Here is an 18,570-nt window from a genome sequence, read left to right as displayed (position 1 = left end):
GGTGAGTAAACCCAGAGGTGAAAGACGGTTTGCTTCCAGATATTTTGGTGATGCTTCATGGTTGGATTGTCCAAACAGCTGCTGGAGGTGAAACATCTTGGGTGAAGTTCTCTCCCCAAACGACAGAAACTCTATTTTAATTCTCCACACAGTATGGAGCACTGACACCTGGGCTGAGCACATGGCTGATATCAGCAGGCTGCTGTAGGGAAACTTGACAACAAGTGACTTTGACTGAAAATCTCAGACTGTCCCAGGAGTTGGACATTCCTCTCTTACACATGACGGCATTGCATAAAGCTCATTTTAGTTCATATTGTGCTCAAATGTATGTTTTCTATCTAGTTGTCTCTTTTTAGACCCAAATAAGCCTTTTTTACCATGTAGGTCATCAAGGTTCTCTAATGAACTCCAGCACAACTAAATTATGCACCGAGATCTGCTTCTTATTGCACTTCAGGAACTTTAAAACTCAAAGGATTTCCAAGTAAAACACATTTTAAATTAAATTTGCTCTTGAGATTTGGAGTGACATGAGTGGATCAGTCTCAGACACAAACTGAGTAGGACATATTTCACTTAGTAGATGTGGAAAATACATGGCAACGCAGCAGGAGACAAAAGCAGCTAGCTTTACCAAGGACATTAGAAGTCTAATCTGGGGTTTCACATGTGAACACTTCTCCTCCAGCTGAGTTCTCATGAAAATGATGAACATAAGGAAAACAAATCATGACTGATTCCATGTTTTTCTTCCAAGCACTCAGACTTCAGATATCCCTACTTGTTTACTAGAACTTCTGCTGCTTTTTTACTTATTTTCAGATATATGTTTCCGTTGAGTCACTTGACTCAGTCCTACTAATCTACAACTAAAGTCAAGGTTAGGTCAAAAGGTATCTCTCCAGCCCTTCCTGGATAATCCCAAGGCATTCCAAGTTTAGGGACAATTGATGATTCCACCAGCAAGTTGTTGGTGTGCCTCAAGCTCTCCTGGAAAACCTCCACAGGCAGCCTAACCAGACGGCATCCTAATCAGATGACTAAACCAACCCATCTGACTTTGTTCAATGTGGTTCCAACTGAAGAAGCTGGTTTCAGCCACTCTCATCAGCGATACCTTTGTAAGAATACATTAAACATATCATATTGTATAAATTATTTCAAGTGTTAGTGTGTAAATACAGCAGTTAACAGCAATTTCCTTACAGTTGTTAGCTTTTCAGTGAGGTTGGAAATGTAACGCTTTTTTACAATAATTACTTTGATATCTTAGTTTTACATCTCAGTGGCAACATGAAAATATTTGTCTGAGGATGTTTTTTAACTTAAGATAACTTCCTTCTCAAGCTTTGGTTCCACATATTGTATCAAGCTAAATTATCACACACAAAAATAAAAATCCAAATGTATTAATGCTTAGGCTCCGCCCTCAGCAAGGGGGGTGTTCACAGGGGAGTCCAAGCTTGCTGTCCGGGTGGCCCTCGCCCTCTCTGGCCCTTCCTAGAACCGCCCCTGTTCACTATGACATCTGTGATGTTCTGTTTGGGGAAAGTAAGGATGTTTCCATGTACTTTTACACAGTTATTTAAAAGAACATCACTCAGCTGTGACTCATAAGGTAAACTTTGCTATTATTTGATTATTAGCAGTTATAATACCAATCTCATGGGTTGGGCTGCTATAGGACTAATAAATGATCCAGACAGTTTAGGTTTTAGACTTTTATTCACTTAAATTCTCAAGTGTTAAAGCAAGAACAAAACATTTATCATGTCCTTTGGTGGGATTTTAGTACACTTTATTAATACTGGAGAGTTAAACTAATATTCTTTGATGCCAGCACGTTGCCAATACAAAGGGAAATCAACGGCACAACTTAAAGAACAATTGGTGAAAAATAAATAAATAAAAGATATGGGAAACAAAAGAATCTTTATTTGGATGTGTTTAATAGATACATTAAAGGTTGCCTTTTTTCTTTCTCAGTTTGACAGAAATACAAAGGACTACATTACTTTTTTGTTGTTTGTTCTGTTGAGAAAAGAATTAGCAAATACACCAATGGTTGTCTATGCGCTTCTTGTCTGCTCAGGTGAAACCTTTCCTCCGACCAAGGGAGTGACGCGGATCTCAGATGGAGAACAAAAAAGAAAGAGAGAGACAAAGAGAGGGAGAGAACTTGACAAATTTACTGGATTATCTTTTTTGGGGGATGAGACGGAGTTTCGTACACTTGTGCATCACTGACATTGGACAAAAGAATCTTTCAGCCAAGAGGGTTTACAGAGTAACGTTCACGAATGCACGGGTCAGCAGTGGCGATAGAGAGTGGGGTGGGGGCGATGGGGGAGGAGCTAGAGGTGAGGGCCTTACGAGGAGGGAGGATGGAACGAGAGACAGAAAGACCGAAAGGGAATAACATGGACAAAGTTTAGTGTCACAAAGTGGCAGTCCGGACAGATTTCCTTCTATCCACAATGCACTGACAGCAAAGAATGCTTCCTGGGTTTTTCACCTCTTTCTGTTTGTCGTCACATTGAAGCGGAACGCGTAAGTCTCCGAGGACAGTCTTTGCCGCTCAGCGAGGACAGTTTGTTGTTCGGTTGTCTTATTTTTTTCTTCTTTTCTTCGTCGTCAGTCCAGCAAACATTAACTCGCAGAAGCATCCCGAGGGGATCCGCGGCCACTATCGGCTTGTGCGAGAGCTGATTGGTTGCAGCTGCTGTTGCCGTGGCAATAAGAGAGGAAGTGAACAAGTCTGTCATCGTGAGTTATTCCTTCTCAAACTGGAAGGAGCTCATGTACCTTGTATGGCTTAGAGGGGGAAGGGGAACTCACCGTTCTTTGTTTCTTATCAGGCAAGCTCTCACTTACTCATATCTTTAATACTATTTATTTATTTTGGAAGTATATCTTTTTAACATTTTTATATAATTTATTTGAAATTAAATGGAAAGTTTTTGCACACAGTCTGTCTTATTCCCTTTATTGTCAGCACAAGTCCGTAGAGTCTGGCAGCAGAGAAGCTCCTAACATCAGGGTCCAGAAAGCTTGTGGTTGTTCTGTTTTGATGGTTATTTGGAGGAGGCGGGGGAAGGGGAGAGGGCTGAGGTGAAGGCAGTGGGAGGAGTGTCACTCCCACTTAGTAACAGGTCTCTTCAGAGCACGGCGGACCAGCAGGAGGCCTCGGTCAGGAGAGCAGAAGCCAGCAGAAGCAGAGTCAGCAAACTGCAGAGGGGAGGAGGTCTCAGGGGGGCCTGGCCCGAATCTGGGCCTTTGCAGCCCCCCAGCTCGGACTCACAGCGGGGCTTCTCACACAGCAGGCCCGTATAGGCTGAGGGACAGTTGCAGCGGATGTTATTTTCACACACACCGCCATTTTGGCAGCGCAGGAGTTCGTTGTCACACACCCGAGCTGCAGTGGGGAGAATGTTGACAGAATAGAGAGAGAAGTCAGAATCTGAAACACACATAAATGCGTGCACACACACACACACACACACACACACACACACACACACACACACACACACACACACACACACACACACACACACACATTACAAATTACAAATATAGCTATACACCTTTAGAAAGTTAGAAAGTCATTGTAATCATCTAATTGCTAATGCTAGTTTCAAAACTGAAGGCAAGAGCATTTTCACTTTTCAGCAGTGCTGATGAGTGTTTTCAGTTCATGCTTATTCATATTGCAGGTAGATGAGAGGATGCAGAAGCTACGGACCTTAAATCATGTGTGACTTTTACCAAAGGCCGGCTCACATGCTAAGATCCTTACGCAGATTTTTGACCCAGTTCTCTCTTAACAACAACGTTGAGGATGCATGTTGTTATCGGACAAAATGACTTCATAAACCATCAGTCCTCTAAGTTGGTTCTAAAGAGCAGTCTATAGTCGCCAACATTCCCAGAATTCCCAGCAGCTGATTGTTGTGTTGCTGCAGAAGGCACTATACATACCCATGTGTCACATTATCTACATTGTCTAGAGGAGTTAGAAATAGCTGCCGTCATGTCACCAATGGGTTTGTGTGATCTGAAACTCTAACCTGGACATTTGTTTGACATCAATTAAAAAAAAATTGAAGATTTTATTTAGAAGTGTATTTCTGCATAAAAGTCACAAATATTAACTTTTGCACTCATTGCAGACATCTTCCTTGACAGCTTATTTCTGAAGCTTTCACATTTATCAGGATTTGTGAGCTAATAGCTAATCTGAGCTGATTAAGCCCCACGACTAATCCGTGTCTGCCGCTAGATATCTTCTTACTTTTTGAGGGGGCAATGGCGGTGTGGTTGACCAATATAAAACAGTTTTGCATTTGCGAGTGGTTGGACAAAAGTGTTTACTGTTCCTACAGCTATTATTGTGTGCTTGATTGGCATGCATCATTGGAATGTCAAGATTCTTAGCTTTCCAATAATACATAATTTTACATGTTTACATAAACACTGTTGTGGTAGTACTCAGAGTAGAACAGGTAGTTGATCAAATCCTGTGGGCGGAACACAGGATCGTTAGGCATCCTGACCAATCACAAGCTTGCAGTCATCGTCACTTTCGACGGATCTTTAAAAACTTGGTCTCCGTCTGCCTCTGTGAGCCCATCAGAGAGCACTTGCAACGGCGCATAATGGCATTATGACAGAGAAGTATAAATCAGGCTTAGGAAATGAGGTTGGGCCTGGATGAATGTTTGTTAAATAAGCTGTCAAATAATAGCAAATGAGCTCCAGGACTGCTGCACACAGAGGGCTGTCTGCTTTCTCGTCGTCGTCGTCTTCCTCCGCTTATCCGGGTCCGGGTCGCGGGGGCAGCATCCCAACTAGGGAGCTCCAGGCCGTCCTCTCCCCGGCCTTGTCCACCAGCTCCTCCGGCAGGACCCCAAGGCGTTCCCGGACCAGATTGGAGATGTAACCTCTCCAACGTGTCCTGGGTCGACCCGGGGGCCTTCTGCCGGCAGGACATGCCCGAAACACCTCCCCGGGGAGGCGTCCAGGAGGCATCCTGACCAGATGCCCAAACCACCTCAACTGGCTCCTTTCGATCCGGAGGAGCAGCGGTTCTACTCCGAGTCCCTCCCGAATGTCCGAGCTCCTCACCCTATCTCTAAGGCTGAGCCCGGCCACCCTATGGAGGAAACTCATTTCGGCCGCTTGTATCCGCGATCTCGTTCTTTCGGTCATTACCCAAAGCTCATGACCATAGGTGAGGATTGGGACGTAGATCGACCGGTAAATCGAGAGCCTGGCTTTCTGGCTCAGCTCCCTCTTCCCCACGACAGATCGGCTCAGCGTCCGCTTTCTGTAGTTTAAAATGAATTTTACAGAATTATTTTAGATCTAGAACCACAACATTACAAAGACCCCAAAATTCAGTGGTACCCTAAAGCCAAGTCAAGAAGACCACAAAAAGTGTCTTTCTTGATCCTACCTGTGAGAACCACTAAGGTATAATAATGTATTCTTTCTTTTTCAGTTCAGCCTCTAAAACCTTTCCACGGTGACATGACAGTCGGATCGACGGTCTAGCCTCTGACTTTTAAACATGATACATTTGAAGATCTTAAAGTTCCGTTGTCTACGTAAGGCCCATCTTTACCCAAGTGATGTCTGATTAACCCCAACCAAATAATCTCTGCACAGAAACACACTCGATGCTTCCTCCATGCTTGAGAGGCTTTTCCTGAGCAGCACCGACTTGAGACAAACTGAACATTAGGTGGAAATCGGTGTATATTTAGAGCTGGGACACCGAGGCTACTCTATTCCCGGTGGAGGCAAGCTGTCAAGCAAGCTGGAGGCAAACAAAGCTGCGAGGCACAAACTAATAAACCAACAGAGACAAATAAACAGTGATAAACACGGGGCCCACTTCTGCCCATTTCAATCCTTTATGGGTGTGGAAAACAATGTGGTAAGCAATCTCCGAAGTCTATGGGACATAAATATCCCAATACGAAACATAAGAGCTGTCTCCTAATACTCGGGGATTGGATGTATGTCGTCTCTCAGGGGTAGCCAAATAGAGCTTTGATGGGAACCTTTCTCAGAATTACCAAATGTTCTATTCCTGTTTGCATGTCCTGCTGGAGAGGGAGCAGATCTGCTGTGCACCTCACGACAAGGTCTAGTCACCAGGCTTACTCTTTGGTCCATTAATTAGAGATTCCTCAAGCGTTGACAAGATCTATACTCAAAACAGGCACTTGTGGATGACAGTGATCTTTATTTGACTATTATGGATAATCTAAGTGGCGTGCATCACCGTGCTCTTTCTGCTGTTGAAATATGGATGCAGGGTTTCATTAAATTAAAAGCAGCTAAACACTAGAACACAGGCAACATCAGGAGACAACAGGAAGAGATAAGGAGATGCTTCCAACTGTGGGAAGCACTTTTAAATGGAGGAAATAGAGTAGAAGTGTAAATGAATCAAGTATTTCATGGAGCTATATCATTTTACAGTATGTTTATGGTTGATTTGTATGTCTTTTAAAATACTCTACAAACATGTTTAATTGTAGGACACTTTCTAAGATATATATATACGATTTCAGTTTTAAATCTTTTTTGGTGTAAATTCAAACCTAAGTCCTATTTAAGAGCCATGCTGGGTTTTCTTAGTTTCCACTGAGACACCATTCTCCTTAGTGATTTTCTGAAGTATTTGCACTTTTTGTTCAAATGCAAACATTATTACTTGCATGATTTTGCAAAAATAAATAAATAAATAAATAAACATTTTTGGTGTCCCTATGTACACTTTGACTTTTAGTACTGCTTTAAAAAGTACTCAAATATTCTTTGTTTCACGTATATCATAATCAAATTACTTTTTAATGTGAAAACCTATAAATAATTGATTATCTGATTATTCCTCATCAATTGGAGCAATGTAAATGTGGCCACTATTTGCGTACATGCATCCAGCTACCTGAGGGATGGTCATGTTTCTGTGTATAGTTTATTGTGGTCACCTGCAATGTCCAACGCTGGTTCTTGAGGGCCCTTGTCCATCCTGTTAATCCCATATTTGACCAGTGGGTGATTAACAGGCTTAATGAGATTTTGCACTGGTAATTCAGCCATTACATCAGGTGTGTTGCAGCAGGGAAACAACTAAAACATGTTGGGCGGTGGCCCTAAAGGACCAGGATTGGACACCCCTGCTCTATAAAATCTGTGATTTAGTCAAGCTAAGGATCTAATTTCTTTGCATGTTGCTGTGAATGTTGCAGGTTAGCTTAGCTGAAATTAAAGGGAAAACAGTGAGATGATATATATATATATATATATATATATATATATATATATATATATATATATATATATATATATATATATATTTGCAGGCATCATTCTATCTTTTGCATTTGATCTGTGCAATTACAAAATAAATAAATAAATAAATAAACCACAGACATTAGTCCTCTATCACTGGCTTAGTGAGCATTCTGCATTTTCAGAGCCACACTGTTACATTTTCATTCCAAGTGATGCTTAAACCTGCACAGCGAGTTCAGCTGAATTCAAAGGTAAGTCCAGGTAATGGCCATCCCTGCAGACAGAGCACTTCATCTCTTGCCAATTAAGTGTAGTTCAAGTCTAACATGAAACACAGTATTGATTGTTTAAAAACAAACATCAATGACAAGTTGTGTCAGATGTGGAAGTTCTGCAAGATTAAAGGTATTGCAGAAACCACGGAAGCCTTAAAACTTGGTTCTTTTCAGAGCTCTGAGGCTTTATCTGCTCCCGGTCTCCCCACATCAACTCCTTCGCATTACCCAGAGTAAACAGAGCCGGCACAGGCAGTAAATGACAAGATTTGTTGTGTTTGCTTTTGATATGAGTGATAATATTTAGAGAGGGAGCCAATGAACTAGGTGTGCCTGTCTGGGAAAGTGATGTGTTTGACAAGAGATTTAAGTTTTTAATTGCATTTTTCAGTCTGAATGCAAATTGGTGGTGAACACAAACACTGCATCAGGAGCCATGCAAAAAAAAAAGAAAAAAAGATCAAGCATAAAAAGTTTTCTAACTTCTTCCGCTGGGGGTTGTTATCGCTTTAAAGTAGTAGATCTGTCTGTGTTTAAATGTTTCACACAGATCAGGAACTGTTTTATAAACAAATGTTATTTCCATATATCTATTCCTGCTACCCTGAAATGTTCTGGAGAGACGACAGAAGAACATTCTTTGAAATTCCAAGTGGATTTCTTGTCTGAAATATCAACATTTCTTCACTCTTCATTAAAAGATCAGGAGCAAGTATAGCTAGCAAAACTAACATAACTAACATAACTAAATAATAGGCCGATGACACTAAGATACCCCATTTGACTCGCTGCAGAATACGACTTCAGTGCCACCCCTCCAATGGAAACTAGCTAGCTCTTTCCAACTGCTGTTGAGTCACGTAGCTCTTAACTTGATGCTGAATTTTCAAATAATTGTGTTCCTCAAACAACTTAAATTCAACACGATGAAAGCCGTAAACACATATTTGCCTCAGAGACATTAGGTACGACGTCTGTCCTGATTGCTACAGATGGGTGAGACTGATGCAGCAGACCTAAAACCATGAGCCAAGACAAAAAGCTAGGCTGCATGCTGTAAGACTTGCTGCTACTTGCACATATGTCCCTTTTCATCAACTTATCAATACTGATTACTCACTCAGATAAATGCAAAATCAACACAAAACAATCGGCAAGTTCCATTTGCAAATATTGACATGTCTGAAGCAAACCACTTTTAACACGTCGTATTTTTGCTTCATATCTGAGCGCCATGACGCCCTCCAGAGATCTCCCAACTTCGTACTTTATGCTGAGAGAGAAATTCTGATGGGAAATCTCAGGTATGATAAACAGATGTGCAAACTGCTGAAAATTATCCTGTGGTTGCTTCAAAAAATGAATCTTTTGTTTCTGATTTGATCGACTCTGGTTGTCAGTGGTAAATCTTCAACCAGTAACTTAACTAAATTATGGAAAACCAGCTCAGTAACACAAATTAGTTTTTGTATTTATCAGCGGAATAATATGGCCATCAGTTTTTAATATTACTTTAATCTTGTGAATCTCATTGCAAGAGAAGATCTCTGATGGAAATGGTTTCCACGGTAATGTTTGTTTAGACGTCTGATGACTGCCTTGTGGCTAATCCGTCAAATAAAACCACCGATCTATTCTCTCTGCATGTGATTTTCCATCTGTTCAACTTGGCACTGCTCGAAAATGTTTCTTTCAGTCCAGTTTCTTGCTTTCCCATCTTACTTGCAAACATTTAAATTCTGTTTTTGTGGAGTTCAACAGTCTCAAATTTCCACCAAGCACTGCTCTAGGATGTGTGCATGTTTTCATCCTATGAAGGCACAGGATGCGAGCCATGCCTGCTTTATCTTTCTCCCTTCACACGTCTCTTTGTGCAGAAACAGATATGCATGTTGACAGCATGTGTTTACCCTGTACACACTGAATATTTTAGGAGCCACCAACAAGTTGCAGCCAAAAACAGTGCATTTTAATGAAGATCCATCTGTGCCAGAAGTACTAAAATAAGCCAGTTTATTTCACACTGAATTTAAATCACAATGCGCCGGGTCTCTCTTTAGTTGTGAGCTGCAGACTGACAACAACCAAATGCAATATTTAGGCAATATGGTTGGAAATTCAGCTGAATCCTTTTGGTCAAGGGAAAATAAATTCCTGCAGTTGCTGCTGTAATGACAGGTTTACTATAAATAAAGCAAATTATAGGCAGTTTTCTTAAATTCCTGATTTACCTTTAATATGGTTTATATTTCTAAATGTGAAGATTTAAAGTGTGTTTTTATTCTGTAGTAACAATGAGCTAACGGCACAATTATTACCTGAGTGGCAATAGCATTTCTGAGTGTGTGTCGTGGGATCTAGACCTATAGTTAGTGCCTCCTCACTCCCTCCCTTTGGGGCACCACTGGATGATAAGATCTTTTGGTTTGGACAGACATAGACTAGAGCATTGCTCAACCATCTAACTTTTCTATTTTTAATTTTGTGTATCTGAAAAGTTTATTTTTCATGTAAATGATTGCAAACTTTTAACCTTCCATCCATGGGTGGGATCATGATGGTCCACTGGAAAAGAACCACATCTAGAGGCTTTATGATTTGTTTCTGCAGCGTGATAAACCTTCCTTCCATTCATTTTCTTCTGCTTATCCAGACCCGGATTGTGGGGGCAACAGCCTAAATCGAGAGGTCCAGACGTCCCTCTCCACAGCTACTTGGGCCAGTTCCTGGCCTTCTCCTGACCTTCACCACTCTCTCTTTATTCTGCTCTCCCCACCTATTCCACCTTCTTCAGGATCCACTGATTTCCCTCTTTCCTAGTCACTCTCTCTCTTTCTTAACATTTTTTAATCACAATTGTCTATTTTTTTCTCATTTTAAAAATATTTTTAACCATTTTATAAATTATTTTTTATATTTTTACATTTTTTGTTTTTGTGAAACATCTTATGATTTTTATCTTGAGAGTCGCTGTAGAAATGATATTTTCTTCTTCTTCTTCTCCTCCAGGAGAATCCCAAGGCGTTCCCTGGCCAGCTGAGAGACATAGTCCCTCCAGCGTGTCCTGGGTCTTCCTTTAGGTCTTCCCCGGTTGGACTTCCCCGGAAAACCTCACCAGGGAGGCGTCCAGGAGACATCCTAATCAGAGGCCCGAGCCACCTCAACTGACTCTTCTTGATGTGGAGGAGCAGCGGATCTACTCCGAGCCCTTCCCAGATGACTGAGCTTCACACCCTATCTCTAAGGGAGAGCCCAGCCACATTGTGGAGAAAACTCATGTTGGCCGATTGTATCTTATCGACCAGTAAACTGAGAGCTTTGTCTTCCCGCTGAGTTCTCTCCTCCAGGGGCGGATTTAGGACTGAAGAAGATCCGGGGCTTAACACGCGCGCACACACACGTGACACGCACTAGTCAACATCATATATGTCTTGTACCACATAATTTTTAATCTGAAGCTACATACCGTAAATCCTCTAATACAGACCGGTATTCAATTAAAGGCCGGGTCTCCAATTCTGGCCGGTGTCAGAGTCAGCGGAGGTAAATAATGGCCGGTCTCTTATTGTGGCCGGATGAAATTTGGTAACAAGCTAGTACGAGCGTCCCAGCGGCAGGGTTATAGTCCCCAAATCAACCAGCATGAGGCAGTAGAAGTTCACGCAGACCTTTTTTAAGCTTTTTCTTCAACGCTTTGTAACGCTACAGACAAGATCCTCTATCACACTCCTACCACACAGAGTCACGGTGTCAGTTAACCATGCTAATTCAACCCGCTCCACAGAACACACATCACCTTCCCTGTGGCTTACATAACACTCACACAACACGCAAATCAGCACATAGGAACTAGCAGAACGATAGGAAACACATATAACACAATACCCAGAATGCACCTGGCTTACAACCCCAGCCAGGTCATTACACTATCAAGTTCAAAGAGAACGTGCTGATTATGCTGCAGAACACTCTGGAGAGCAGCAGTACGGGGTGTATGAAGTACAGTAATCCCTCGTTTATCGCGGTAGATGCGTTCCAGACCTGGCCGCGATAGGTGAAAATCCGCGAAGTAGGGACTCCCAGCATGCCCCTCGCGGGGATTCCCTTCATGTCGCACCTACGTCACAAACCGCGGCTATAAACGGAAGTCGCCTTTCCAGCTCACCACTCAGTCATCGTTTCTTCAGATTCACGATCAGAGTTTCCAACGTACCGATCAATCCAACGAACTATCAGCTCATAGTAAGTTATCTTACTTACTTCTGGAAAGCCCGGCATTTCCGTGTCACTTCGTTGACGCTCGAACGCTCGGGGGTTTCCTAGAGCAGCCGGCGTTTCACCGACGCTATCACTTCCGCGTCTGTGAAACCACGCTCCCTATTGAATTATCGTATGATCACATTCTCTGTGATCAGCAACGCTCTGTGCCAGACCGTAGGTACTGACACGCGATCGTTCATGTTGGTTCATTTCCTTTAATGTTTTTTGTCTTTTATTTGTGCCTGATGTGTATCGCTGCTGTGGAGCGGGGCGCATCAACTTGTCCTCCGACGCATAGATCACTGATGCGACCGGCAAGCAGGGAGTGCTCAGCTGTTTTCGCGGTCGGTAGATCTGCTTCCTGAGCACGGCCACAGTAACAATCAGGTGTCGCCACCTCAAAAACTAATTTAACACGCGATCGTTCATGTCAGTTCATTTCCTTTAATGTTTTCTGTCTTTTATTTGCGCCTGATGTGTTTCGCTGCATGCTGTGGAGCGGGGCGCTGCGCGCATCACCTTGTCCTCCGACGCACTGATCACTGATACAGCCGCCAAACAGCAAGCGCTACGCTGTTTTTGCGGTCGGTAGATCTTTTAGAACTGCAGTTCAAAGGTAACTCATGAGGTGAATATATATGAACCCAGGTAGCAGTTTTTTTTTAGGATTGAGAGGAGATGCAGGAAGATAATAAACAGACAGGACAGAAAAATAGTCAAATAAAAACAAGTTAGTTTTTGTACCTGCTGGTTGCAACAAACAGACACCATTGAAGGTCATCAGAAGTGAGGAACAGAAAATGAAATAATTATTTTAATGTTTAGAGCAGCAGGAACTCCGAGAGGCTGCAGGCGCATCAGTGAGTTTGCGGCCGCTGTGCAGGGGGAGGGGGGGGGGGATGGCTGAGGCAGGAACTACCGTTGTTAAAAGAAATGTGTTTAACTTTGAAAATGTGGGCGCACTTTTAATTGTCAAAAACTCCAGCAAACCATTAGTTCATTTTGCTCAAATAGAAATAGAGGCCTGCCTCTAATACTGGCCCTCCTTCCAATAAAGGCCTGGAGCTTGATGAGCTTGAGTCAAATACAGGCCCGGGCCTGTATTAGAGGATTTACGGTATTAAGCATATTCAGGGCAGAGTATTGTTCCTGTTAGTGTTTAGTGGATACCTGTTCCTCTGGGGTCCACAGCATCACATGCGGGGTGCCTCAGGGATCAATTCTAGGCCCAGTACTTTTTAACCTCTATATGCTCCCTCTGGGCAGCGTCATCAGGAGACATGGGGTGAATTTCCACAGTTACGCTGATGATACACAGTTGTACATCTCCGTGTCTCCTGATGACTCTCAGCCAATGGAAACACTTTTTAATTGCATTTTAGATATTAAATCATGGATGACTGAAAACTTTCTCCAGCTCAACCAGGGCAAAACTGAAGTTTTAGTCATCGGTCCTGAGGCCCAGAGAGAGAAACTTTTACCTAAACTACAATCAATGTCTTTTTATCCATCACTACAAGTGAAGAATCTGGGTGTTATTTTTGACTCTGAGCTGACTTTTATCCCCCATATTAAAAACATCACAAAAATAGGTTTTTACCATCTTAAGAATATCGCCAGAGTCCGCCCCATTCTCTCTCGGGCCAATACGGAGACGCTAGTGCATGCTTTTGTAACCAGTAGAATTGATTACTGCAATGCCATGCTTTCTGGTCTTCCCAAAAAGAGCATCTCAGGTTTACAACTTTTACAAAACTCAGCAGCACGTGTCCTGATGAAGACCAGGAAGCAGGAGCACATCACTCCGGTTTTAGAATCACTGCACTGGCTCCCTGTATGTTTCAGGATTGATTTTAAGGTTCTTTTAATGGTTTTTAAGTGTCTTAATGGTCTTGGGCCTTCTTATCTTTCAGAACTGCTTTTACTGTATAAACCCTTGCGGTCTCTGCGCTCCTCTGGCAGCCGTCTCCTAGTTATCCCTAAAGTTAAGACTCACACCCACGGCGGGGCGTCCTTCAAGTATTACGGACCTCACCTTTGGAACGGGCTGCCGGAGGACCTCAGGTCCGAAGGGAACATCCAGGCTTTTAAGAATAGGCTCAAGACCCACCTTTTTAGCTTAGCTTTTAACTGATTACTATTTATCTATAAATACATATTTATCTCTTTTATTATTTTTATCATTTTATATACATCTTAGTGTTTTTATATGATTATGTTTTCTTTTACTATCTTTATAATCACTTTTTATCAGTTACTTTTTATCATTATTAGCTTTTATTATTTTATATGTTATATATCTTAAATCCTCCAGTGTTTCCTCTGCGGAGCCCTCTGCCTTGGGGCCGGTGGTCAGGGGCGGCGGTGGCCGGGGCGCTCCCCAGGTAGTGCCCGGGCACTGGTGGGGGTTTCTGCCCTACGCCACTGGGCGTCATGGGCCGGTGTCTTGGCTGCTGCCGTGGATCTGTTGCTGCCAAGGCAGATGGCTCCGCTGATGATGTGTCGTTCATTACCTGACCCATCTGAACTCAGCCTATTGTTTCCTCTGGTGTTCACGAGTGTGTGTGTGTGTGTGTGCGTGTGTGTGTGTGTGTGTGTGTGCATGTGTGTGTGTGTGTGTGTGTGTGTGTGTGTGTGTGTGTGTGCGGGTGATTGTATGTCCACTTTGGAAGTTGGGTGCGGGAGGGGAACTGTAATTTTTAATTGTTTTATACTTGGGGAGGGGGGCTGGGATGGGAATGTGGGATCTATGGGGCCATTTTAATCTGTAAAGCACTTTGAGTTGCATTTTTTGTATGAAAAGTGCTATATAAATAAAGTTGATTTGATTTGATTTGATTTAGTGTGAGATGATAGTAAATATTCCCGCGTTCTTTCTCCATCAACGTTACCTGATAGTAAGCTAACTTTAGGCAAACCAGCAGCACAACAAATATTTTTAAATAAGACTCACAAACCTGAGTCAACACCAGTCTCATCAAAGCTGGGGTTCTGTCGCGGTACTTTTTGTCTAAAAAACGTCCTTATGTCCATCTTCACTCATGCGTTTCAGGCAGAGAGTGTAGAAGAAGCCGGCTGCTGAAGGGCTTCTTCTTCAGTGGTGGAGGCTCAGGCAGGCTGTATACAAACTACTGCCAGCTTCGCCCTCTGTTGGACTTTGGTACTGCATGTTCCGCGATTTAGATCCGGGGCTTATCATGAAAGATCCGGGGCTTCAGCCCAAGTAGCCGGGCCTAACGCCGCCCCTGCTCTCCTCACCACGACAGACCGGTACAATGCCCGCATCACTGCAGACTCAGCCCCAATCCGCCTATCAATCTCGCGCTCCAGGTTTCCCTCACTCATGAGCAAGACCCAGAGATACCTAAACTTCTCCACTTGGGGCAGGACCATGTCCCTGACCAGTTAGTCTTTACAGAACTATGAGAAAAATTTATGATCCACCTTGCTGAGGTTTATTTCCTGTCTGCCTGTAGCTTTGTAACTAAAGCTTGACTTAAACAAAAAGAAAAATCTGTGACATTTGGAGAAAAGAAACAGGCCAAACTTGTTAAATGATGGGAGGGGAAATAAACAACATTAATAAATGGTTTGGACCTAAAATGACCTGCAGTCTCCTTTAAAAAATGTTGGTGTTGGATGTTGCTGTCCTGTTGTGTTTTTGCAAAGAGGATCAGGCAGCCAGTCAAGCAGTCAATATTGACTCAGCTGTTGTGTTGGTGTGTGCGACACGCCCGGGTAACCAAGTTAGCGAGCAGCATGCTTCTCTCCATTCCACTGCTTTGTTATTTTTTCCTTCTCGTTTGAACCATAACAGGAACCTGCTGGTCTCCCATTGGTTTCACATAACAGTTGAAAGTTCAGGTAAAGAAAGAGGCAGCGTGGTGTGGTTATGCTGGGTTTAACCGTGTGCTGTGTCTGTGAAGGCAGCTGGGCAGCACATTCCTTCAGCCAAAGCTTGGGAATCACACGGAAAAAACAAACATCAGAGAGAGTTAGTAGAGAGAGACAGTGCTGAGGGGGAGAGCAGCCAGCAGCAGTGCAGGGAGGGTTACAGTTCTACTTACATTTGCAGCCATTGTCCCACAAATAGCCGGGTAGACACTCCTGACACTTGGGCCCTGTAGTGCCCTCCTTACATATACAATATCCTGTGCCATTACAGCGATCACTGACTGAGCCAACGGGATTACAATTACACTCTGGAAAAATAAGACACACACACAAAGAGACTGGAGAACATGGTGGTGCTTTGGCTACCGGCACACTTCTAGGACTCCCACAGTCCTCGAGCTCTACCATCAGCTCCACAAGCGGCACCGTTACCTCGAAGTCATCAGGTTTTTGGAGAAATGCGACCATTTCAACGATAATGAAGACAGAATGAGATAAAGAGTGAAACCGGTTGGAGATGCATAAACAGAGGAATTTTTCTGCCATTTTGAAAAATGTGTTTTGGTTGTTGATGTCCTGAATGACCTTAGTTTGAAAAAATGGTGTTTACAACCAACAGGATTGATCAGCTAAAGGCTAGTCTTCAGCTGGGACCAATGTTTACCACTGCCATCTTAAAAGTTAAAGTCCCATTAGTCATCATACACTGGTGAAATGTTTTGTCTACTTTTGACCCATCCCACGCTCAGGAACCATTTGTTGGTTTAAACCCCCAATCTAACTCTTTAATACTGGGAGACTTGGTTTCCAAGTCTTTGGTATGACCCAATCGTGGATTTGAACCCGCAATCTCTTAAAAAAACAAATATTTTTCATAGTGGGTCATACAAAAGCGTTTTATAAGCCTGTAAACAAAATTTCTTGGTTATTTACGTAAAATACTCTGGCTTAGTGGTCCATTTTCCATAAATGTCTACGTTAGTGTCACTATACATAACTATTTTAGCAGAAAAGCTGCTGCTTGTGGAATTTACAGTAACTAACCATAGAATTCCATGTAAATAAATGTGCAATGCAAACCAGGATATTTCATCTGTTTTAAAATGACAGTAATAGACTTTAGTCTTAGCTTTGCCACCATTAGCCATTAGCCTGAGAGTCCTATGGCCAAATAAACAGTATTTCTTTGAACTGATGCTGTTCAGGAAATAAAAATAGGAATTATTCTTTACATTTGCATTTAAACACACTTTTAAATGGCCAAAGAATCCCTTTAAATTCATTACAATACCTTTGCAATAAATTTTCTCTTGATTTCACTGTTAAACAAAAACACATTGTGCAGTGAGCATTTAGGCAATGCAAAATAAGTAGCTTTGGTTTCAGATCAACAAAGTAAGCTTTTTTCAGAACATTCATTCATTCATGCGGAGGAAGAGAAAGATGGACCGTTAGAGAATAGATGATGGCCAGAGACAAATGGGACAATGAATGTGGAGGTGTTAGAGGAATGAGAGGACTTTACATTGAAATGGGCATTTTTGTTATGCGTTCATTTTAAATAGATATAAAATAATTGTACGTAAAAAACTTCTCCTTAGGTTTAAATTTGTTTATAAATTATTTTCTGATGTTAACGGAAAAGAAGAGTTTTCATTAGGGATTAAAAACAAAGTCTAAATAAATGCAAAGCCTTGTCATGTCTCTGGTGTCCTACACCTAATTGACCTTTCACCTTTCCACAGCAACTGCAGAACGCTGCAGTCAAAGTGACACCTATTTTGACAGTCCCTGACCATAGCATCACACCTTCTGTGGCTGCGCTGCATGCGGCTTCACCCGACTGACATCCAGGGGTCAGGCAAGAGGAGAGAGGCGGCGGCATGTGACAAACTGGGGGGTCAGGGAAAGAGAGGCAGGCTGACGGGGAGTTTGGCTCCCAGTAACGCTTCTGTGACTCCTAATGCCAAGTGACGGGCTTCAGCTGCTGCTCCTGAGGCCATTTCATGTATATGACATATGCACTTGCCTGGCATTTCTCACAGGCTGCAGAAACGTTCGCTCTGAGTTCTTGTTGCCTATCAGACTCCCCCCTCAGGACTTATAAATGCACCTGACACTAAGCAGTGTGAACGAACTCACAGTACAGTCACCAGCTAAAGACTTCAATACGGAAACCAACCAATGCCCTGGGAGCTGTGTGAGACGTCACATTTGCACACAGGAAAAAAATAAATACCATAGTTTATAAAGAAAGTTAAGAACAAAAAAATCCACCTATATACATATTATGGTTTAATAATATAAATCTACCATGTCAATACCCAGAAAAGTAAAAAAAATAAATAAGTTATGGGAATTTTATATTTAAAAAATTGTTTTTGGGGTGGAATCTTTTTACAAAGTTTTGTTGTCATTTATTAAAACAAAAAATACCGAAACAAAGCCTTTTTTTAAACCCCCAAAGTTAAGCAAATATTGTAAGTTAATGTAAGATTAAAAAAAATTAAATGTTGGAGAAAAATATTTTTTAAGAGACTTAGAAAATATCTGCTTTCTTATTTATATTGTAATTTACAGTTTAGGGGAAAAAAGAGTTTGATCTTGCTTAGAAATAAGAAGCGAAGTACATTTTCTTCAAGCATGACCTTATGATATATTCTGTCATAATCTCAGATGTAATACTAAAAAATAAATGCGTTTGTGAGGAGAGTGATTCAACAGAAACAGCCTTCGGGATTTTATTTAGAAATGTGACGACCTATCAATTACAAGCGAAAATACGTTTGCCGTTTTATTTTGTAATGTATCCCGTGCATTTCCCGTC

General features: G+C 42.2%; 1 protein-coding gene across 8 annotated transcripts in view; it reads right to left on the bottom strand.

The window, feature by feature from the left end:
• Nucleotides 1-1,709: 1,709 nt before the first annotated feature.
• Nucleotides 1,710-18,570, bottom strand: part of ntng1a (netrin g1a) — a 170,206-nt gene continuing 153,345 nt past the window's right edge. For 4 of the 8 annotated variants that reach the window (XM_015954913.3, XM_070553072.1, XM_015954912.3 and 1 more), the window contains 2 exons: nt 15,917-16,051; nt 1,710-3,418 (listed from right to left, as the gene is read on the bottom strand). In XM_015954913.3, coding sequence (XP_015810399.3) covers nt 3,162-3,418; nt 15,917-16,051 — 392 coding nt within the window. In that variant the 3' untranslated portion in view covers nt 1,710-3,161. The remainder of the gene's footprint in view (nt 3,419-15,916; nt 16,052-18,570) is intronic. The other 4 variants (XM_070553071.1, XM_015954915.3, XM_015954914.3 and 1 more) reach the window with 1 other exon arrangement.

The sequence above is a fragment of the Nothobranchius furzeri genome, chromosome 7, assembly GCF_043380555.1.
Source record: "Nothobranchius furzeri strain GRZ-AD chromosome 7, NfurGRZ-RIMD1, whole genome shotgun sequence".
Lineage (NCBI taxonomy): Eukaryota > Metazoa > Chordata > Actinopteri > Cyprinodontiformes > Nothobranchiidae > Nothobranchius > Nothobranchius furzeri.
This window is presented reverse-complemented; position numbering and strand designations above follow the sequence as displayed.